The following is a 25395-nucleotide window of genomic DNA, read 5'->3' on the forward strand; positions in this document are numbered from 1 at the left end:
AAACTTCACACAAGGTTAAAGTCAAGGCCAAGAATCAAACTAAACCATTCTCAATGTAGAGAAATCACTATATCACTGCCCTCACTTTTTGAAGAGAGAGAAGTTAAACATACTTTATATTTTATATGTTCTTTCACTGCAATAAAACTTCCTCTGCAGTATTAAAAAAAGAGTTGTCTGAGAAAGAGTTGCAGCAATAAAACCATCCTCCTTGAATGTTGATTTTTATCAAGCATAGATAAGGCTTTGTAAATTCAAATGGCAGACATAGGTTAGATAGTGGGATTGGAAAAAAAGGAGATAAAATCTTCAGCAGAATAGTTTGTCAAAAAAGCTTAAACAGCAGTGAAAAGCATCCACACTATTTTTTATCCTCTAATGCTTTTTATACACATCAGCAGACTTAGTGGAAGGCAGTTTGAGAGTGTTGAGTGGCTGAAAATAATGAAAATTATACTAATCTGACCTAAAAGGTGCGTAAATCTGACGCAGTGTTGCAACAATATAAAAGGTGCCCCACAACTGTACAGAAGAGGATAACAAAACCCCCCAAAATAAATAAATAAAGAAGCAATGAGACTCTGCAGACTGCAAAATGTTGTTTTTCCCAGCCTGTAACCCGACACAATGAAGAAACACAATCAGGCAGAGGACCTCTCTGATGGCTCGCTGTGAGTTTCTCTGGTCGCTTACAGCACTCATACATTACAATCCAGATTCAACAATAGGCAACCTTTGAAAAAACTGCACTTCTCTGCTGCAAGTCCTGTTTGTTAGGTAAGATTTACGATGCAGATAATAGATACCGAGAGGCTTTGAAATGAGTCTCACAGCATGAGTATGGTACAACAACTGCGGAGGATTGGTAAACGGTAAATGGATGTCAGTAATGACTTTATATTGAGAAATAGCCATAAACAAATGGATCACTTTTATATGCATTGAATCAATGACTCTGTTGGAAAAGGTTGGGCGACTGTTGAAAGTATAGCTTTTCTATTTCCATTCAATTGGTGATTCATTTTGTTGGATGGGGAACACAGTCCGAGCCAGTACCTCCTCTACACATGCTGCTCACACGTGCACGACACACACACACACACACACACACACACACACACACACACACACACACACACACACACACACACACACACACACACACACACACACACACACACACACACACACACACACACACACACACACACACACACACACAGATTGTGCTTAATGGGCTGCCAGCCAGCGGTGTGATGATTTCCCCGGAGAGCGAGCCACCATGAGCAAAGGGAACACTCACTGCTGCAGAGCCACAGGTAGGCCAGTGTGGCACTGCTGAACTGGGAAGACACAGCTGCCCACGGACCCCCTGGGAAGTGCAGTTGGCCCATCGAATGCATGGCTCAGGTGTGCTCAGCACACAACAGGACCTTTCAATACATCAGCAGTAGCACTCACTTTAGATTTACGGCCTCCTGCTGCCCCACACTTACCACTAGCTGCTCACCTTTTCCCTCTCGCTTTTCACTCCTTTCTGGTCTGTATCCATCACCAGCACTTAATTCTGATAAAGTACAGATCTTTGAAGTCCACTGAAGCAGTAAATAAACACTGCTTACACTGTTTTTTGGCTTACAAAAGCAAAATCATCTATTTTAGGTTTGTAAGTTGTGAAGCAATGATGCGTTGTTTTTGTTTGTCTTTTTGCTTAAAGCTGTACTGCTTAAAAGTGCTGTTTAAAAAAAAAAAAAATCACATGTAGATTTAGAAAATGTTGAATTGTCCAAACACATATAGCTTGCATCTGCAGGCTTTCACAGCAGTGAAATTTGAAAGTCAATGTTTTCCTCGACTTGGTCGATGTTGTGCGAGATTGTGTTGTGTGTGAGGTTTCTGAACAGAGACACTAAAGGCCCTACTTTACTCTTGTGAAAAGTGAATCCTGACTGATTGGTTGAGACACACTCTGGAATCCTTTGTGACCACTTCCAACGGATGCATCTTGTGTACAATGACAAGACCACATGTCAATCCAAGAGGACTTGGACAAGATGGGGAGGTGCGGAACTGAGTGACAGCTCTGGCATGCATATTGCAAACATCTCGAGAAACATTTAAAACTATTGTTGATGGACGTTGTGTCCTTTCAGGTGTGTGCTACCAGGGACACAGTGGATCAGAGGAGAGGAGTGACGGCAACGAATGCTTCCACACCTGCCCTTGAAGTTTAAACTGTATCTCTGACTTGGATTTTCGTACCATTACATCTGTCTGAGTGAAACTGAAAATCTGATGATATGCTGTTGTTGCAGTGGAAACACTGCATAATCAGTGCACCCCCTCTAGTGCAGGATGAGTCATCAGACATTTGACACCGATCTACAAGAGGAAAGTAGGCAATTCGATGTGAAAATACTCCAACACTGTTTTTTTTTACATTCATTTGTCACGCCGTCAAGCCATACATGAACAAAGGCATGAGATAAAATCTAATTACAGGAAGTCTTAGAAAGTTTTAGAATCTATGAAGATAATTCTATTCAAACATTATACTGAATAACACTGTATTGTTGTGAGGTATGCATCTTTCCATGCATCCATCCATCCATTATACCAGCTGATCTTGAGCAGGTTGCTCATCCATTACATCAAACACTGAGAAACATCATAAACAGTTGCATTAACACTGATGCGCACATCTTTACACTCATCAATCTAATCAAATCAATGTTCAGGACTGTCAAACTGCCCTACACAGGAAGAGCATGCAAACCTCACAATGAAAGACTCGACACCACAACGAAAACTACTGCATCCAGTTGTAGAGGCCTCTTCTTGTCCAATAATCTGCAAATGTTTGTTAAATGTGCTTAAAATCCCAGCACATGTGTTTGAGGCCAGCCACCAACCACCAATGGACGTCACAGTGACAGAGGCTGCAGCATTGAACAGATTCAGAGACCGCACCATTGAATGTGTTTACAGTCAGTGGGTGAGGGTGAGAGGGGTCTGGAGACACAACTTCTGACCTTCACAAGTCAGGGTGTTACATCCATACACCCCCTTTCTGCACGTTCCCTCAAAGAGGATAATTAGAGAATATACACTGAGCATCATTTCACAAGGTTTTGTTGTGTAACAATTGTGCACTTTGCACTGTGGGGGTGTCTGTGAGAATGACAGCCGTGCCAGTTATCTCTCTGATTGCTCTTTTGCCGCTTTTTTGTTTACTGACAGCTTTTTGGATGACATTTCATTGTTCATTGAATAAAATGCTGATTTGTAAAGAAGCAAGATCTCAGTTACTTCCACACCCAGGTGTTTTACGGAAGGTGGTGTGTGTGTGTGTGTGTGTGTGTAGGAGGGAGGTGGTGATGGTGCTGGGTGTATCTTTGTGTTTTATTTTTAATATCTTTTAAAGCATGTGAAGCACTTTGTGCTGCAAAATGCACGAAAAGTCCAATACAAATATAGTTTGATTTTATTTTATTTGAAGTGACACATAGATTGTGACTGACCACTCTATCAGCGTCTTTTCTCCATGTTCTACATTGTGCATGTGGTGTCATTTCAAGATTGAACTGCTGAGGCCAGCAATTCCCTCCCTCTCGAGTTTGGGGAAGTGTGGCATGAAAAGGGAGGAAAGTAAAAGCAGCTCCATATCCTTGGAAAGCCTCAGGGGAAAGGAAATTAAAGAGAAAAAGGGCAGGAGGAGTAGAGGCAGACATACAGTACACACTACATCCAAGTAGAATTGTAGGAGGGAGAAAAAGATCCATCCCGAGCCTCGGGGTTTGGAACAACCTGCCAACCTGCTTAGGCTGACAAAACCAGCATCGTATTTCAGATCATGTCTTACAGGAATTTCTTATACTCATGAGCAGGACCAGTGTGTGCTGCATGTCTGAGTTCTTATTAACTCCTTGCAGAAGCTGCTCCTGTTTTATGGGCCTGATCATAGAAATGTATTCATGTTACTGCCGGCTCACATGCCTGAAAGCAAGACTGTGAAAGTGTTTGATGTTTCTATTTCCGACAGCCAATCAGTGGCATCACTGCATGCAATGATTAATTCACACATTTGATAATACATCAAAGCAACACATTACAATGAATGTGACATACTGTATGTACAGTATGTGACTGGTTTCAATACCTGATTTTATGGAAAAAAACTCAGCAGGAAGAAAAGGAAAAAGAGAGGAGAGGGAGCCACACTTAGTATTTCATTACTTCCATTACTGGTGGAGACAGGGGTGTGAAGTGGAGCGAGCGAGGTCGAAAGAAGTGGGAGGGAGGGAGGGAGGGAGGGAGGAGGGGGGTAACAACAGAGAGAGAGGCAGACAGGGAGCTTGTAACGCCATCTCCACGCTCTGGTAGCCAAACAGGAGCTGATAGGGCAAATGTGTTTCTGCTCAGGTGTGCTGAATTATTAAAGAGACAGCAAGAGGAGAGGCCAGCGAACATCAGCCTCCCCGACCGGCTGTGGATCAACCAGTCACTCTGCGGTCAGCTGGCCGGGTGTGTTCGGTTATCTGTAAAACACTCGATGCTGTAGCCAAATGTCCTCTGTGGTGCTGAAAGCTCGCCACCTCAAAATAGCACCTACATGTGTTGCTAGAATACACTGGGTTAAAAGACTCCACAAAAGCCTCATGTGGGCCCACCAGTTGTGAAACCTGTTTAGATCCAAGGTTGAAAAAAAAACCCTAAAAAAAACCCCTCCCTATACACTAATGCACGTGTTGTGCTGAAATCAAGTGGCTACCCTGAATCTCCTGCGTTTTGATAATTTGGGTCAGCAGGAACCGGAGAGAAATGAGGGCAGGTGTGCCGAGGATCTACTCATTAGGAAAACTCCCAAACAAGTGGGCCCGGTTTTATATTTAACAGCATCAAATTATTGAGCTGATATCCATTTGTCTTCTCTGGGCACTTCTTTAATAAAATGTGTCAAAATAATAGAAATCTAATAAATCCATGGGGAGAATAAAGAGCAGCACACAGGCCAATGTGATAAACGCTAAAACTTAGACCATGATCATGATCATATTAGTCATCTTTCGTTTTCTTTGCTGGTCTTTTGATACTATTGAATTAGAAAACTAAGCATTTGTTATCAGTGTTGTATAGTTGAAACAATCTGGTTGATCTAAAGGCTGACGATAGAAAAACAAAATTACCATATCTAAATTGATATAATATTGTGTGGCAAGACTTTGCTGTCATATTCTTAACCAGAACTGTGATCTTGTTCAAATATATATTGGTTAAGTATGGTTTTAAAGTGTTTGTAGTGTTACTTATCATGAAGCACATTCAAAATACCACACTTCTATCTTAAAAGTAAGCTTGAGAAACCAAACAGAGCAACAGCAGATGTAATCTAGATGTGTTGTCACTTTGAATTTCGGTTTCCTCCAACAAAAAACTAAATACCAAAAACAAACAAACAGGCATTTGAAGCCAGCAAAACAGTGCTGGCATAAAAACACCTTCGTCCATTCACGCATAACCTCACACACATATAGTAGTGACTACCAGGGAAGGTGTTCACACACCATCCTGAGCGACTTGGGAGTCAGTGTCTTTCCCAAGGACACTTCCAACACACGGACAAGACGAGATGTGGGTTCAAAAATTCAACCCAGCTACTGGAAGATGACCCGCTCTGCAACTGAGCACTCTATTAGTCCACCAGCCGCCTCTAAGTGGATGAATAGATAATTGATGGGTTATTGGTTATGTACTAACTTTATGGAAAACAAAACAAATGCAACAAAAACCGATGCTTTAAACAGTGATATTGTAGAAAAATACAATCAGCTGTGACATTTGATGACTTGTGATTAATGACATGGTTTAGTGTGACAATGACAGATTTACATATGAGGAATGAGTCCGTCATGCACAATTATGTGATACATTGAATCAGTTTTTGGTTCGAGGATGTCACTGTGCATTTTATCTTTTTTTTTATTCTCCAAAAAGTAATTGAGCCAAATACAAATGTAAAAATAACTGCAGGAAAGAATAAATAATCAGTGCAGAAGAAAAAGCCTCCATCGAGCGTGCCATCCTGGTATAATAGCTAATGCGTGAGCTGGGAAATTTCTATTTAGCTTCGCTGCCAACACGTGCATGCTGCTGTAACAAATAGTATGAATTGACATTAATCAGGATACATCCTTCAGGGGGCTGCGGTTAGGAATACTGATCTGATAGGAAAACTGATCTGATACGCCGAACTAATGAGAGCGTGGGTGAGCATGAGGGGGAGAGAGGGTGAGAACAGAACAGGGATCATAAAAACCCAGAGGAGGAACAATGTTTATGAGGAGGAACATGGGGCTATAAAAACCACAAATGGAGCAAGTGGACAAAGTTACTATAGTTTTTGGCAAGCCCAATCACCCAGAAAATGACTTTATTAAGTAAAGACATCCATTCTATACAATGTGTTTTATTTTGTTGATACAAGGGACAGACGATAAAACGCTGGGATACAGTGGTGTAAAAATGCATGCGAATAACTTTAATTAGTTTCTCGCCTCTAAAACTCATGAACAGAGTTTGTGTCTGATTTGATTTCTATAACTATAAAGAACAAAAAAAATGATTCAGATATTCTGGCATTTGTACAGAAAAAGTCTTAGACTGAGAGACTAATTTGGTATATTATGAAACAAATGGTGAAAATGTAAGGTCTCATATCTAGGCGAGATTTACAACAGCCAATTTGGCTTTTTGTTAATGCAAAGGTGAGGTCCAGTAAAGGTCCCTTCTTTTTTCCCCTTATTTCCTTTAAGATCACACCAGCAGCAGATGCAGGAGGGCGATGCTGCAACAAGATAATGTGAGATTTCACTCTAGTTTTGGTTTTCAGTACTGTATATATATGGGTAGGAGAGAAATCTTAAAGTGTTTCTGATGGAGGAAGTCATTGTAAGGGTGGATGGATGCATGGATTAGATGGATAGATGATATGAGGCAACCCAACAGTACAGCAATACATGAATGCATGCGAAGAGAACATATTTTTATTCTAAAGAGGCTGAAGGTTAGTTAAACATGGTGTTCAGATTATTTTGTTCTGTATTTTAAGTTTGTTATTAAAAACAGTTACAATGATAAAAAGTCATTGCTCATGTTTTGCACCACTTCAGCTGCTTAAGATTTTGTTGAACAGCTTAATAACTGCACTGAAGAAGTACATGGTGAAGAGAACAATGTAACCCAAAGGGGGACTTGTCCTTCAATAGTCCTTTGCAACCTCTTTATGAACAAAAAGTAAAATTTCAGCAGGCAAAAGCAAGAAAGAGAACTAAATACACCAATTAAACAAGATAATTGATATAAAAATACCCTGAAGGGAGATAAAATATCTGGGAAACCTTTTGATTTAATACAATATAGCTTAACACCGATGTCAACTATAACCTCAAAGATGAAAATATAGTTAAATCTAAACTTCTATGACATCTGTATGGGCAGGGCAGGCGAATGTTTGTGTGTCTGATCTCAATCTTAAATTACAGATACATTTGAGCGGTTTTGTGAGTACTGATGCATATTTTTGCATTTCTAGGTTATTTCATTGATTTTTTTTTATTGTCTTCACACATAGTCTGCACTGGTTCTAATTAGTCTCCATACCATTTACAACATATACACTTATAAAAATATGTGATATAATGAAGCAATACAAATTACAATATTGTACTAATTTAATTCAAAAGAAAGATTCATCTCAAAAGTGAAAAGGAAATAATCATGCTGCAGGTGAGGCAGATTCTGTTTTTGTGGCCTCATCTATCAGCTGCCCCTGGAAGAAGCCTGCACCACACTTTGAGAACCACAGAGTTACATAAATATCAGTTTAACTACTTTTGTGTTAAACCACTCAAGTGCTGCAATCATCAAGTGTGGATATTTTATTGCCTAACTGAATAATTCACATACAAGTAGTGGTATTACCCACTGGTAGCTTGAAATGTTTAATTCAGCTGCTTTGAAAGTTGTCCAGATGAACGACATGGCTAATGTGCAATCCATGGCGCCCTGCTGTATCTGAACGGGTGATGTCAGAGAGGAAAAATTAGCCGGCAATTAAAAAAAAAACAAAAAAAACTGTGATGTTTCCATTCTAACCCGTGTGACCTCTCATCATCTGCCTCTTGTCACACGCAGACCAGATCTCTAATCTTGGTATTCACACTGCGACAAATAAAGCTGGCTCGCCGCCTCCATCACAACTCTCTCACTCCCTCGCCCGAGGGGCCGATGATGAAGGAGTTGGAGAGTGGAGTGAGGAATAGAGAGAGAAGGTGATCGGGAGGAGGGAGCGAGGGGGGGAAAGGGGTCGCTGTGTGAGCGATAAAACGCCACAGGCTGCCTTAATGAAAAGCCTCTCATGGCGATGGAGAGATTGCCTGCGGAATGGGCTGCTGATTGGAGAAGCAGCCGCTTGGTGTAGCGTGCAGACTAATTAAAGTCTTGAAGAGGTTGAGGTGACAGTGGGGAGATTAGGCCGACTCCCTGTGTAAGCTGAACTGAGGGGAGCTGGACAAATACACCTTGCATTTGGGACTACTGGGGTAATATACCACTGCCAACCAATCCCACGCTGAGCTGAAACCCAACTCCCCTGTGTACACTGTTGTCGCCTAAAGCTGCTGCCTGCTTTATTTTGTACACTCAGGACATAATAGAAAGTAGCTTTACTACCAGTTTGAAGGCGAGTTCGCCTAAATTACATTTGTTGTCAGACATAGTGTCTCCGTTCCACTTGATCGTAAGCAGATCTCACTGTCGTCTGTTTTCATGGGAGCAATTTATTTGATAGCAAGTAATTCAAGTGAAAAGTGTCCTCACTGATGTCGGTAGATTATCTTAATCAACTCACAAATTGTTTCCAGAGAGAAAGGCTTCTGTCGATGCTCTCAAAAGCAATTTGAGTTGTGCTTTGAGCTGAGGCAAATATGTTCGAGAGACTCCTCCAAAATATGTGCAAATAAAAGCAAATGTATTTGCATCCCTGGGAAATGACAGAAGCAAAATGTTTCTGTTGCAAAGCGTCACTTCAACCTGAATGCTAATTTGACCTCCGAATAACTTTCAAACGACACTCCTAACTTGATGATCAATACGCCCAACACAACCGTCGCAAAACATTCACTGAACAAGCTGAGTGAGCGTACTGGTACAGTTGTAAAGGTACTCTGCATGTAACCTCTTCATACATTTTATATATCATCTGCTGGAAAATCATGCAGTTTTTGTCATGATCATTAGTTTGTATTACTAACGTATAGATTTACCAATAAATATCATCTACCGCCTAACCATCCATCTCTGAGGTCTCACTGTATTTCTGCTAGACTCATCTAGAGCTACAATAAAATCATGTGCCAGATATAGTATGTAAGCTGGAATTGGAAAAAAAAAAAAAAAAAAGAATAATCTGGAATTACCTGTGCGAATGTGAAACAGGCCAGTAAGGGGAGAAAAGGAGCGAACATATAGGGGAGGGATCAGGCTAATTGGACACCTGGAAAGACAGGCGGGGTCAGAGGTCATAAATAAACCTGTCAGCCTGTCACTGCTGCAGCTTCTCAATGTCGAAACTGAGTGTTACATCACATGGCCGAGGCTGAAGTTGAAAAATGCTAAAACACGGATCGCTCACTTTTCTACCAGCCTGTCAGTCACAGTAATTTGGAATTACTTTTTCCACTGTTTGTGGGATCATATTTACACTTTGATGTGTCATATATCGCTGTGTGGCTGAACACTTGCTTCCCAAAGATTAATAATGTAGCTGCATGTCCATCAAGTGATGAAAGAAGGCCTCAAAAGTAAAACTATTCCTGCCGGCATCAACACACCCAACAGCAGAACAAATCAGGAGAAGAAGTGGAGAAAAAGTCTATATTTGATAATAATTGAAAACTGAAAAACCAGTATCAGTTTTCATATGGACAGAAATCTGAGCTGCCATATTCATACAAAGTAATCACTGTAATGTTAATGGTAGGAATATTATAAGAACTAAAAAACAGACAGCAGAATACATTGAACATTATGCATTTTAGATTGCAATGTGTAAAATGTAACTTTTGTTTGATCTCTGGGGTATTGCAGCAATGCAAAGTGTATGGGGTGGATTTGTGGAACAGGATGGTAGATGAGCTTAAAAAATTGTAAATCTGTAAAAAAAAACCAAACAAACTGTCAGAAGATCAGCCTTTGACAGGTGTGGGGAAGAGGGAAAGTTGTTAGAAGGAACTAGGCAATTAATTGTGGATAATTTTGCAGTATAATCTTAAATGAGACCATGTTACCCGTAAATATATGTAACAATGTGTGCAAATGATTTAAGTTAATAGAAAAGTGAAAAAAGGGGTTTGAGTATTTTGTTTTAATACTATATGTTTTATTGAGTCTGGGGATTCTGAATGAATACCTTGACGGGCTTCTTGCGCGATGACTCGGCCTCGTTGTTCTCGGCCTCCTCGTGCTCCTTGCTACCTTGGGGCAGGTTGGAGTAGTTGGCCAGGCTGCCAAGGAGAGACGACACCATGGGGCTGGTGTCCATCTCCTCCTGCGGGGACAGAAAGGCGGCGGTCAGCGTTTCCGTCGCTGCTGGTCAACTCTTTAACATCACATCTGCACTTGACGATTGTTATCCTAGACAACTGGAAATGAGTGGTCATTTGAAGCAATTCCATTAAATGACTTCCACTGATGTGGACTAGAAACAAAAAAGCCTTGCGCAATGAAATGCTGTTATTATTTCTCACTTTCCATTTATCCCACAGAGATGTAAATGTAAATGCATTAGTGTAATGCTGAGTCAAGTCGCTTTGTAGGAGTTCTTCTCTCGTAGTAGTGTGAGATTTGCTTGCATTAACCTGAGGTTCCCACATGCCCTTCACATAGTAATTATCCTCATTAATCGATGTCAGAGCCCCTATTCAATCACTGAGTTGTGGGAACGAGTGCATCCTGCTTCTTATTATCCTGCCTGATTGCGCGCGAGGTGTTGGTGTGAGCAGAGTATTGGATTGTACCGCAAACAAGGCCATATTCTTGTCCTCATATTGCTGGCTCTTCTCTGCGGCAGCATCACTGCTGTTGATGAAGGGGCTGCTCTCCTTTGGGTTACTGTCACCTAGAAGAAACACACACAGGCACACATTAAGTTTCAGACTGAGCTAAACAAGGCAGGCACAATGCGAGGAACCTGGTGAGGCATTTCTTTCTTAGAGGACAACAGCTGTTGAAATAAATATGGTTTAAGTGCTTCTTTTTTTTAAATTGATTTATTGCCATGAGAAAAGACATGAATTAACCTGGAGGATGTCTGTTGGGACGATTTGTGTTTCCATCAGAGGAAACAAGAGTCAATTCCTAATAAACAACGCAATCATGATATGTGCAATGCCATATATTCTGAATGCTCATGGCTTCCAGCAAATCTGGAAATGAATTGAAAATACTGATCCTCACACACAAAACTCTTAACAACAAGGTCGCATCATATGCGAATTGTTAGTTTCATATCTCCTCAGCAGAACTCTTCATTCTCAAAGTGCCGTTTATTAGAAGTTCCTAGAATTTCTAAAAGTACAGAAGAGGAACTCAGGTCATGAGGCTAACATGATCTTCATAGGTTAAAGGATGTTGATGGTTTGGGCTGGTTCATTTTCTGATTGAGATGCACTAGGTTTAAACTAAACTGCTGTTGTGTATTGTATTCTTTTCATTCTTAATATCACTTAACTTCCACCAGAAAAAGAAAAATCCACAGGTGTCTACCTATTTCCTCACCTCCACTGTCAGCTCAGTGCTCGCTCATGTAGTAATTGTAATTGTTGTGATATTTTCAATTTCTTTAACGTAAAAATGTCATGATGTGGCAGAACACAAACTGAACACGAACTGGAACATTTCAATAAGTCATCAGGTAAGTCCAAGGTTCAAGAATAAGGAGTGTTCAAGACATCTGCAGCTTTCTTACCCTGAAAACACTGAGCGGTAGAAACAGCATGATGTTATTTACATGACAGCTTGCTGAAGGCATCATGACTCTATCGAGAAGCATCTGTCTGCGAGTTCACAGGCCTGGATACGGGGCCCGTCTCCAAGACAAACAGATCCTTAAAAACAAACAGCAGTGAAAGGGCAGCAGCCAGCGTTTGGCAGGTTTATTGATTCTTTTTTGACCATAAGCTCATTGATTTCTAATTGGCCTTTGGACATTGGAAAACAATTTGATAACGCCGGATCGTATTTGTGATTATTTATCAAAGCGGGATTGTTCCATCATGTCCTAGTGTTTATTTAAATCAACATTCCTTCTCTCACCTTTTTATCTATTCTGAGCTCCTTACAGCAGACACATTTCCCTGTCACTGTTGGAATATTATCTTTAAATGTCTCTTTATATGAGATAACTATGTTGAACATATGTTGTCAGGTTTGAATCCTTAATTTCCACTGCTGAGCGATCAAGATCACACTTTTTGCAATTTAAAAAAAAGGTGATATTAGCAGTGTTTTCTACTAACCAAAACGTCTGTGCACAGCCCTGTTTATCAGCTGTAGTCATAAAATAAATTATATAGTTATTCATCTTACTGCTTTGATCTGACTTTGATTTAGCTGTTTTTCCCTAACTTAGCCAAGCCTGTCATTTTTTGGTTTTAAGTTTATTTGAACTTTCAGGAATTTATTTTTGCTTCACCTGTGTAGCTGTTTTTGTTTTGTCTTTGCAAAGAATTATTTGTAAACTCTATTTTTAAATTCCTCTGTAAATAGAATTATTAATATTCATACTCTTTAATGTGTAAAATAACAATCCAGACAGTGTCGATACACTGCTTTGAATGTGATGCAACTTGCATCCTTTATTTATTTTTTCTTTTTGGCTGCAGCAAACTAGATGAAGTTAGAAGTGACCTTAGTTGCTGGATGAACAAGATTTTCATACGAGTAAAAATGATGTGGATTGTTAAATCATATAAACCAGCATATTTGAGGCTAAGTCTCTCAGAAAATGTGTCATAGTTACAAAAAACAACCATATATGATTAATATATTTTTATAAGTGAATAGCAACCATTAATATGACTTTTAAATAATTATTGTAGCAGTCTTATTATGTGCATACTGTACATTCAAGAATTTTCTTTGAATGATTATGGAAATGCACTTATTTATGTATGTAAAGAGAAAACAAGTAGAAACACTTGTATGCTGCACTTGAGGCCCACTCGATGCATTTTCAGAGCTTTTCTATACAAAAGTAATTGAAAAATAATAAATGTGGGCATAAAGAAAAGCATAATTCAAACCCTTTTTTTTTTTTTTTTGTACAGATCAAACAAACAGGTGAGCATCCGTAACAACAACTCCGATGACGATCATAAATCAGTTTATGACGCATCATTGTCATCAGTCAAACCATTGAAAGTGACCGATGCTGCAGACTAACAATCAACGTCGGGACTCTAAATAGAGGACTCACAAAAGCAGCACAAAGATAAGAAGGGTGACAAACCATACCCAGTGTTCATTATGACAGCTTTGACCCGGGCGACCCATCCCGTCACTGCTGCGTGTGAATTCAAGGAGCACACTGTCTGCAGTTTATATCTGGAGACTTAACCTTTCATTTGCCTCAGTACTTGAACTGCATCCTAACCAGACGTCCCACTCTTATCCAGAAAAAAAAAAGAGAAGAAGAATCAATTCAGAATCACTTTAAACACCAAGTACAGTTGAGGTCCCGGTGTAAAGTTAGCACAGAGTAAGTCTCATTTGCACCTTCCCCTCCGAGCGTCTCTTGAAGGAGACAGCAGATTGCTCTCCCTCTGGCTCTCAGTCCTGTCTTGGACTGTGAGACCAAGTTATTTATAGCGAAGGACGCTGCCGCCATGTGCCATGACGTCGGGGCACCGCTAACAGCCGGCACTCTGCTCTACAGAGACAACGCAATCGGGGCCACTCTGACAGGAGGTCGACAAGGAAAGGGGGCTGCGCATGAAGATCGAGGGGGCACAAAAGGATCCTGGCGAGAAAGCACAGGCCGAGCGCCGGTGACCACAAAGAGATGGAAAGCAAGACAATAAGGGCGCAGATGAGAAGATGGAGAGAGAGACACAGATAGATGGGACGAAAGTGAATAGTGACAGGTAGTGAGATACGGGCTCAGGCAGACAAAGAGGAGGCAGCCAGATCTGAAAGGGGCACTGGCGAGGAGGCAGACAGGAGGAGGCACAGCTCCGAATCTCTGACAGCAGAAAAATGTAGAAGCTACTGCTGCATTTCAGGTTCAGCCGAGTTTGGCCGCCCCCCCCCCCCCGGGTTAGAATGTGTGCAGCTGCTAAAAGGGATGTCCTGTAAAAGGCTGCTCGGAACATTCGTCAGAGGGTTTCCATGTGGATTATTGAGTTACTTAATTTTCACTTTCACAGCTCCGCGTGAGGATGATACGGCTCTGTGCACCGTTTGAGACGAATAATACCGGTCTTGTTGTACACAGCAGAGATTAGATAAACATCTACGAACACAGATGAGGAGCTGCAGAAAGAAATATAAAATATACACTATGATTGCCTACAGTTAGATCTTCGTGTGCAAAGCAGTTTCAATGTATATTTTTTTCATATTTTCACAGACATCCTCAATTATAGAATTCTTCTAGAAGTCTTCATTTGCGACTTGTAACAATCTTTTTTTAATCAAAAAATCTTAGTACTCAGTTTCCATGAAAAATGCATACACATAAGTATGTAAGAAAGTGCATAAATTAGTACGTGGTAAAATGTGTGCATTATTAAGTGTGTAAGTAAGTAAGCACGTCAGTGTATTAGACCATTAATATGTGCACACACTTATATCAGCATAGTTAAGTGCAAGAGAATATAAGGGAATTAATAAATGCATTTCTAGTAAGTTACTATGCAAATAAAAGCAAATAAGTCTGTAAGTAATAGTTAGAATAAGTCGATAAGTAAGTAAATGTGTAATGGTGTAAGTACATGCATAAGGGTATACATAATTGTACAAGCTTTTAAGCAAAAAAAAATTGTAAAACTGATTAATTAGTCACAAATGGTTTTGTTACTGCTTGAAAAACATGCATAAAAGTGTCTAAATAATCATGAATATACATGAAAGTTTTGGCTTTATGGTCCTCGTATCCATTTTAAATTCGGAAAAAGTCAAATTGCTGGAATAAACATTTAAACAAATTGAAATTAAGAACACTTCTTATGCCATAATGCACTTTGTAAACTCCCTTAAGTATCTTAATGGTTGTTGAAGCCATCGCTTAGACACACTAATCAAATACCTGATCAGTTGTTCCTGTATGATTCAGCTCTTGGTTGCACAGCATACGTTTGTAAGTGGAATGCTTGTTCATTATGCACTTTAATTCCACTGAATGTTTTCATTATAGTGTCTGTGTGTGATTGTTTTACATGACTGAGTCATTCTGATTTTTGCATTTATGCAGTTAGAGTTTGCCCTGTGAAGGAAATCCTTGATCTCAATGAGATTTTCTGAATAAATAAAGGTAATTAAAGTGCATCGCCTCAGTGAGAAGCACTCACATGTGGCAGCTGGCAATTTACAGGAGACACTAGATTACACATGCAAGTTACTGCTGTTACACAGGCTGTGTTAATGGTCGCGAAATGTCTTTGGTATTGTTAATTCAGCCATACCAGAAACACTGGCGGATTCTACTATGGGCGAAGTGGGCAGCTGGCCAGGGCGCAAACTCAACGAGCTCACCGTGCGCCGGCTCAGATACGCTGTGTGACGCCGCCCCGTCTGTGCAGGGAAGACAACGTTTAGGAATGCAGTCAAACGTTTGAGGCATTTATGCAGAAACTAAAGCCCGATTCAGGTTCGCACATACACACTGAAGTAAGAAACATTAAAACAATAACACCGAGTTGTGTATTGGTAGGTCAACGGTCCGAAGACAACATTTTTATCAGATTATTTATCTCCACATGGATCATATAATAATTAAAACTGTATCATCAAAGGAACAACAGATATGCTATTTTTGGAAAATTACAGCCCCCATAGGAGTTTTGCTCTGACCACATCCCGCAAGCAGCTTATCCTCCCTCAATCTGATGGGATCTGTCCAACAATGGATCTCACTTGCAAAGCCTCCGTCTATCTATGGTCAAAATCCACAGCTTTACTGTTCTATGCTTTGAAATCCTTTAGACCCCCCCCCCCCCCCCCCCCCCCCCCCCGGCACGTCTCACATTTATTCATAGTTGACAGTCAGTTTGCTATGTATATATCAAAAGTAACATTTACTACATTTTGAAGCATTTCAAGCTGAAGCACCACATGGCTATATGTGATGCATTAGGTTGTAAGGTTTGCTGTGACCTTCCAAATATTTTAATATAAACAAAAATCCCCACTCATGAACTCTATGTTGCCACTTGTTAGCTGCATTGAGCTATATTGTTCCACCTTGCATTTCTACTGTGATGTTATAAGGCAGTAAGTTTTATGCAGACTGTAAAACAGGCTCAAAATGTGAGATGCAACATTCAGGCTGGGATATGTTAATATGGTATAACCCTGCAGTACCTCAGAATAACTTTAGGAATGTCAGTACCTCCAGCTGAGAAACACTCATTTATGATTTATTCATGCCTGTTAGAGCAAAATAGAAGGAACATATGGTGAGAACTAAAATGTAAATTGATGCACTGTAGGTAGTTGAGTCCACACTCACACCTACATTTCCACCTATTGTCTAAAGGAAACACCAATTGGCTGTACAGCATGTTTCCATGGATACTGAAGCATGACAACATGGCAAGTGAGACATTCATGTGGCTCCTTCGTACAGATTGACAAACCACCTTTCCTTTTCCCACCGGATTGCTTCGCATTTTATTAAGTGTGTAATGCTCTTTGAGCTATCACACACAACTTCTTCGGACCTTTGTGTGTTGCGGTTACACAAAGAGACAAAAGTCAGTTTTTATGATTCCTACGTAGCGTTTGGCGACGTAGCACAACATATAAATTGCTGAAGTAATCTGACACCCCCTTTTTCGAGCTCTTGAGTATGAGTGACATCTTTAAACAAACCAAGTTGCACCATATGCCATCCCAATACTGAACTAGGTCGACCAAATTGGGGTTGTTGTGAAAACACATTTGACTTTCCTATCCAAAGTGTTGTTATTGTTGCTAATGGCTTTTGAATTGATATTGACCAAAAAAACAAACAAACAAACAAACAAAAAAAGAAACAAACTGCGCATTTGGGCCCTGGGAGTTATTGTCAAGCTTATTTTATTCCTTCCCAACTTTAATTAATCCATCCTTTCATCTTCTACAGTACTTTAGTGAATTGTGAGTTGCGAGTTGCCGGAGTGAACCCAGTTTTTAAAGGGCGAAGGCACGGTGCACCCAGGACAGATCACCAATCCATCACATTTACAGATGATTTGGATGAATCAATTAACCTTTAAGTGCAGGTTTTCTTGACTGTAAGAGGAAACCCGAGTCCCTGGTGAAAACTCATCCACACACAGGCACACAGTGAGATCTCTAACACCGCCATGGAGCCCCTTCTTGCTATTATTATAATAAGAAATGGAGAAATAAAAACTGCTATAATATTACCAATAGCAAAGCCTCTGCTAATAATTTCTCTTACATTGTAAAACATCCTTCAGTTTAAGTTGTATTGTTCAACGAGCTTGTGTTGTCTGAAACACTTGACAAAAAAGAAAAGAAAAGAAATGTTCATGAAGGTGAAGCTGGGATTGCACAAAAATTGAACAATCTAAATGATTGATGGATTATCAAAATGGGTCATGTTGAATACAAATTTGATGGCGGGGAGAAAAAAGAAATGCCTATGAGAATTAAATTTCGGAAATGAATAATAGAGGTCCCATCCCACATTTGGTGTGCTGTCAAAAAGACAGATTTCAGAAATTGTCTGGGAATACTGCGTTCCCTCTGCAGCATATCTTACAAAAACTCTTCCTGCTGTTGGCACGAGCTGCAACGGGAGTGAGGACACTTCCACTGTTTGAGTGTAAATATCAGTTTCACTACAAATGAGTGGAGGCCCCGTCTAATGCTCTCTCTTGGACAATTTTACAGCATCTCTTTGAACAGGGCCACCGAGGACTACTTGGTGAGATCTATTTGACTTTGTTTTATTGATCCTGCTCACACGGTGCTGAGGTGGGGACAGTCACAGCTATTGTGGCTCTCTCTGTCTCTCTCTCTCTCTCTCTCGCTCTCTCTCTCTCTCTCTCTCTCTCTGGACTGACTTCAAGGGGAAATGCCACAGTGCAGGATGTTGATTCTGCAGGAGCTAACTCAACGCAGGCCATCAGCCCACTTGTTGGTTCGGTGTGTATGTGTTCACAGCTGCCTCATGTATGAAGGTAAACACGGAGCATCATTTTGGATGACAGTCAGACTCACAGTGGAGTGTGCTCTCACAGACATTTGAGAGCGATGGTCTCTTTGCATTTACTGAGACACTTTTCAAGCCGGTGGAAGACTGACGATTTTAATGGAATTATCTGGATGGAAATAAACAATAAAACAACTCAAAAAACAAAACAAAATAAAGTTGGATTTTCTGGCTGCAATCCCAAGTATTGTTTTTCTTTGGTGCATTGCCAAATCCAGGCAGGTCACAAGTTGAATCACTTATTCTCTTGTCTCAACTGAATGTCACCGCAGTAACGCATTAAATCAGGCCCAGCTATGGGTAACTCCATCTCTCCCTCTCTGTCCATCTTTCTCATTGGTTTGTGACTTCACAGCCAGATCTGGGTCGCGTCAGGTGAAGGATTAAGGTCACTTTAATCTAAATTCCAGTCAAATCGGGACTGACTGGAATTTAGATGACTGTGATTTAACATGCACCCAAACATATCCACGTGTGACTCTGCATATTGAAAAAAAGAGCTTCAGGTTTGTGTAATAATGACCTACATGTAAAGGCCCGTAGATACAAAGCAGGACAGTCTTAATACAGATGTTGCATGTGAGACTAAACTATCTGGAAAGAACAAACGGTTCGTACAATATGTGTCCTTCATTACTGAAGTGGATTTTGTCAAGTACCTTGCTTCGGTATTTATTACTCGGATACATTTTCATTCAAGTCAAATTTAGAGTGTCTCATATAATTCATAATTAAAAGCTTGTAAATCTAAACGGACAGAGTATTACAATCCTAATATTTATAGAGTGTATTTTTTTTGCTTAAAACTGTGAATCTGATGTGTAACAAAGAGCAAAATATCTTCATATTGGAAACAATTTATGTGTAGCTACGGGAGACTTTCATGAAATCACTTACTTGAACTCAAATATTAATTTAAAAAGCTTTACAAGACCTACTTGACTGTGATTCAAATGAAATTAATTCACTACTAAAACACACAATTGGAAAAAAAAAGGGCTGAATTCAAATATAAAGCCTCCAAGTTCCCAATAAGCTCAATTACTGTCTTCTTTGGTTTTGGCATTATTATTCATCATGTTCTCCATGCTCTGTAGAAATCTGTATATACTAAAGCACAGAGGCTGAAAGGCATGGAGCTACCTGCGTGATAGCATATTGCATATACAAGTGGTTTACACACTTACAGCAGCACCAACATAATGTACAGAGTAAAAAATAGCAACAGCATATGGTTACATGACCACATCTGCCCACACACACACTGTCATAAACAAATATTCTCTTACACTTCTCCTTGCGATCGTGGCTCCAGCGCTACATCAGAGACACAACAGTCTTGTATAATGTATTTTTTCTCTTTCTCCCACTCGTCTCAATCAAACTCACCTTATTCTCAATTTCATTGCACACTGCTCTTCTCTACTATGAGGTTCTTCACGTTTAGCTTTTTGTAAATATATATATGCATATAGGGAAAGCCAATGTTGCTGTCTATGTGAAGCAGCTTTCTTGTTTTACTGCAAGATGGGACCTGTGGCCTGATCAGCATTCAGTCTGGTGCTTTGGCACGATATGAATTTTAATGCAGCCTCGGCTCACAGGGTACGACTTTGACACAGTCCCTTCTCCTCAGCCTCTAAAGTCTCCAGCAGAGATCCCGGCTCCTGATTGGCTTCTCGGCGATCAGGACCTTATAGGCTGAGAGCAGAGGGAAGCAGCCTGCACACGTCCATGAGAGCATGCGGCAGCTCTTAGCATGTTAGCCGGACGCTCCTGCGCGTGTCACTGTCAGACGTCTGACGATGAATGGGTGGATTTGGTCCAATGTTCCCCTGCTGCTGCTGCTGCCTCCCCTGTAGCTGTGCACGTCAGGATTAATTTTTGTTAAACGGCAGGCCCCTGCAACGCCTTCCCAGCAGCCCTCTCTCTATATGGCATTAGGCAGAGAAGGTGACTGTACACAGGAGGAGACTGACAGTCAAACGCAACTAAGCCTCACCCTCCTCCTTAGTTTAATCATCTGTGAGACTACTGATGGGCCCACCTGGATATCTCGACGGAGGAGGACAAGCAAACATGGCTGCAGACAACTGCCAGACCCAACCATGAAATGGTGTAGAAAAAAAAGCAAGATTGAAAACCGTGTTCACTGTAAATCACACTTTAGACTTCTTTCATAAATGCTTATCTTCCGATGACATAATTCAATTTATTCTTCTGCTTCTGTCTTCACATTATCATGGTGTACTGCTCAATAATCTTCTGCCATAATATTTGACTGATAAACATCTTCTCCCCTTTTGACACAAAAAAAAACAAAGATTACAAAACGTTTCAGCACGCTCACTCAAGTGCCTTGAGTTTCTATACATCAGATAACAGGAAATAGAAAGCTGGCTGGCACAGGCGGTCGAGGCAACACTGTGAAACCGTTTCAGATAATAGACTTGCGGTTTCAAACTTTACCAAGATGGGCTGCCCCGTTCTGTTGGGACAAAAGACATTTACCTTTATAGCAAAGATTTAGTTCTCACATTACTAGCTTAAGGTAGAATATAAGCTACTGTGACAATGGTTGTTGGAATTCCCTTTAACAGGTAATTTTGTAATAAATATTAGGTTTATTGCTTCATAAAATTGAGAAGTAGCAAATCTTCATAGTTAAAGGGTTGGAATATGCAAATGTTTGGAAATTTGTGTTCATAGTCTTGAGAAACAAAAGTCCCCAAACTACTTTTGTTATGCAACAGAATTTATTAACATCAACGATTTTTCCACGAGAGACCTTCATCAACAGGGAACTTAAATAGATAACGTTCCTCAGTTAATGTGAGTAGCTTTGGGCCAATTAATTCCTCTGTGGGAATGTCTGCACCTGATAGGCTATAGCATATTTACTTTTCTGCATTGTATTCTAAAGATTAGAAGCAAAAACCGATGAGAAACAACAATCAATAGGAACAATCTTCCTCCTGTCACTGTGTGACATGAATGTATCTGTTTTATAAGAATTATTAGAAAAGGCTGCTGATCTTATGAATGAAAGCATTGGTCATACAGATTTTGAGTCACTTAAATACTTCAAGTGCAGAGCATTTACTTGTAGTTGATCTGGAAGCTCAGTAGGGCTTGTCATCAATCTGCTAGTTAGGAAATCAAGGCCCCTTTACGCAATGACTAAAAATGACTATGTGGTATGTGCTGCTATTTAAATAAAGTTGAATTCAAATTTTAAAGAGGTGAATCGGTGTTTACATCTTACATCAACTTATTGATTGTTTCAATAATGTGCTTATCCAATCAAAAAATGGATTATGTACAGATTTGTCTTGTATTCCTTGAACATAAGTAAACAAAAGTTAATTTTTAAACCCAAAATTTCTACATGTGGTGGGAGGGTTTAAACTTTTAAACAAACCCATACACTTTTCAGCAGTCAAACCCTGTCTCGTACGTCTGTCCATGAGCCTCTCAGCATGTTCACCTGCTCGGAAATGTGTCAGGCAGGACATGGGCCGCCTGCCATGTATGAGGCGCGATGAGTGGCCAACCACGTAAAGCCTGCCACACTGAGCTATTGGACCTCCTCGGGTTATGGGCTGGCAGCAGGAGAACACCCTGTGTCATGTCAGTCAGCTGCATGCATCCAGCATGCATGAGGCTGCCTGTGGGAGCACCTTCAGAAGGCTGCCGATTGTTGCTATAATTGGCGAGCGGCAGGGATGAAGAGAAGAGATGAAAGAAAGAAAGGTGTGGGAGGAAGCGAGCAAGTGGGAGCGGCAGGGATAGAGTGGGAAGAGAGTTGAGGCCGGGAAGGCTCATACACTGGTGAGGTAATTGGTTGAGGAGCAAAGGTGTCCCACACCTGCTATCTTTTACTTTTTTTTTGAAGAAAAGTATAGCCAGAAGAAAAGACACAGGGCCATGAAGCAGATGGGAGCAGGGAGGGAGAGGGAGGTGGCGGGATGGGAGGAACGATAGCAGCTGGGAGACTGACATATTTTCATGAGGTCATGGATTAAAAATTCACCCCAACTTATCACATGCCAGGAAACCAATTTAACTCGGAAACATCATTTCCTTGTGGAGGCGCCGGTGCCAGGTCCAGACGTCGAGCCAAGCGATATCACACTTTCATTACATTTGGCACATTTTTGGACAAGGGGCCCGTATATGAATGTTCAGCTGCCTGTTATAGACTTAGAGAGGTATCTTGGCTGACTATGAGAGAGAGGGAACAGAGAAAGGAGTGGGCCGGGAGATCCAAATGCCTGCGGCAGAGCCTTATAGATGGCAGGGGTGGTTTATGCGATGGCTCGGGCTGATTGAGGGTGACAGGGCTATCATCTCGCGAGGTCTGCAGCTCGCTGGCGCACTGCTGGAATGCTGGAGGTGTGAAACGAGGTGCAAATTAACACCTGAGTGTCTTCTCGGCTGACCAAAGCTCCCCACCCCTCGGCTGTGGTCACGTTTCTTCATCTTTCCCCACCTTGACTTCCAAGTCAGAGACGAAGCAATCTATCCAAAGCCCAGAGGACAACAGGGAGGAGGAGGAAGGAGCGTCCTCCTCTCCTCGCCATGCACCTTTCCTCATTTATTTCGTCCTCTCGTCCTCCTCTCCTCTCAGGTGTGATGCATATCCCCGTGGTCTCCTCTCTCCCACACCTCTCTCTTTCTCTTCTTCCACCTCCATCTTCTCCTTCCCACCTCTGTTTTTGCCCGTACTCTCACCTCTCAAGACTTCTCTGCTGAACTCGTTCCCTCCTCCAGAGTAATAACTAAGTCAACGGGCCTGGCTGTGGAGAAACAAAACCAATCTAACACACCAGGGTGAACCCAAGATATTGAGCAAATTGAACCCATGAAGAGAGTAATCAAATTGAAAGGGAGATTTAATTAAAGAAAGGAGAAAGAGGTGATGACAGAAGGAGGAAAAAAAAATCACATGACAATAATCTGCAACCATTGTGGTTATAAACAGACTCAGATGTAATCAGGTTCTTGCATGTCAGATGTTGACAATATGGCTGGAATGAAGTCCTAATAGCTTTAGGGTAGAAATTAAAACCAATAAATTGATTTGATAGATTTATAATTGAATTTTACAGGCTTCCTAATTGCAGCTTAACAAGAAATATGTTATTATACAGAATGTTGTGCTATTAGCAGGTAATCACCATAAAATAATTTGGCAAATATTTTAATCTATTAGTGTCCCTTAATTGTGCTGATTTATTGTCTAATTTATGAAGCAAATGCTTAGTTGATTAGGTACAAAGGTTGTTGTGATCTCTGTGTTATTAGAAATTGGTTACCTTGGCTGATAAAACAATCCCAAAAATAAAATAGCTACAAATGGTTTTTAACTTTTATTTATTTAACATATGATAACAACATATTTTGTCAGTGTTTTATAGTAATGTAGGGGGAGGGCAGAGTTTGATGGGGAGTCTGCAGCGTACTGCTTTATAAAGAACTGCATTTGATATTGAGTCACTAAATAAAACTAGTGATACAAATGACTGTATATTCCATATTTTACTAAATTAATTAAAAGTTGCAGTACCTGTTAAGGAGCATGACGGCGATTTGTTAGGTGAATACTGTATTTGTTTATGCAGAACATAATCACCAGGCTGGCTGGTTAAATAATGCAATCCAACCAACCAGCATGAAACATTGGCTCGCTCTACTGGGAAAACTTCCACAACCCCAGATGGTTTGTCTGCTTCTGCTGGCCTCTCAAATGCTCTCAAAAGCACAAACCCGGCGGTGCAGCAGTCAGACACAAGGTTGTAGTAGCTCTTTTACAAAGTTTTATAATGATCTCATAACCAATCGACAAAAGTGAAACAGAACAAAAACAGCCTAAAATATCACTACACAATTACTTCTTTTGTGCTTGATTTTGTTGCCAAGTGCACAGCATCATACCACTTCACGAGAAGAGACACAAAGTGAGACTCATTATGTAACATGGCCGAAAATAACTTTAACGAAGCACTCCAGCATCAATTGTGAAAGTCAAAGCAGGCTAGCATGGAGGGGCGTCAGATTGAGGGGGATACATCTACATCTAACTAATGCGCAGGAAAATAACAGCATAAATTCAGCTGATTTGCAACGCAACGTAGTCAACAAGCCAGAAAACTCTCAGACTCAACTCTATCACGGCCCTGTTCAGCCATATGACAGTTTCAATTTGCCCCAATACTGCACCGTCACACTGCGCATCGTGCTGCCGAGTGGCTGAGTAGCTCCTCACTCACTTGACATGACTCTCATCCCTAAAGGGTTGTATTTTCAATCTTTCTTCCCGCAAATGACTTTTCTGAATGGCCACCATGATAGTTCGGTCTTCATTTGTTAGTCCAGAGCATGGCTGGTTATGCAGTTGGTTGTCCTTTTCCCTGTTTTTGTAATAAAATCCTGATAAGTGGATGAAAATGTGGTACTCAGTGAAAATCAAAAACAGGCATAATGATTGATTCTGACATGAAGCATGCAGTCAAAATTTCAAGATACATGTACCATATTAATTCAAATTTTTAAAGTTCTGCTACCTTAAATAATTTAAACCAGTGTAAACAGGGTTGACAAAGGCATTAAGACTAAATCCAAGTAAATTAAGACAGTGCGCAGGAAATCAAAGGACCAGATTTAGTGATACATCTATTGTCTCACTGGCATCTCACATTTTAACTGAAGAAATAGGACGATTTCTCTAAATCAAATCACTTTTCAGGGCAACTTTTGGTTCAGCTACACCGTGTGAACCTGGAACTCCTGCATCAGCACCTGACATTTTGAGAGAAATAAAAAGAGAGGGAAGGGGAAGGAGCATGGACGGAGCGAGAGATCATCCATAATGAGTGGAGTTTATAGCCTATCAA

General features: G+C 40.6%; 1 protein-coding gene across 1 annotated transcript in view; it reads right to left on the bottom strand.

The window, feature by feature from the left end:
• The window catches only part of slc12a5a (solute carrier family 12 member 5a), a gene marked incomplete at both ends in the record, with an annotated part of 155953 nt that overhangs the window by 33620 nt on the left and 96938 nt on the right, over nt 1-25395 (bottom strand). The window contains 2 exons of the mRNA XM_080494677.1: nt 10469-10606; nt 11076-11176. Of these exons, the coding sequence (XP_080350803.1) occupies nt 10469-10606; nt 11076-11176 (239 nt within the window). The remainder of the gene's footprint in view (nt 1-10468; nt 10607-11075; nt 11177-25395) is intronic.

This window comes from Blennius ocellaris (assembly GCF_963422515.1).
Source record: "Blennius ocellaris genome assembly, chromosome: 4".
Lineage (NCBI taxonomy): Eukaryota > Metazoa > Chordata > Actinopteri > Blenniiformes > Blenniidae > Blennius > Blennius ocellaris.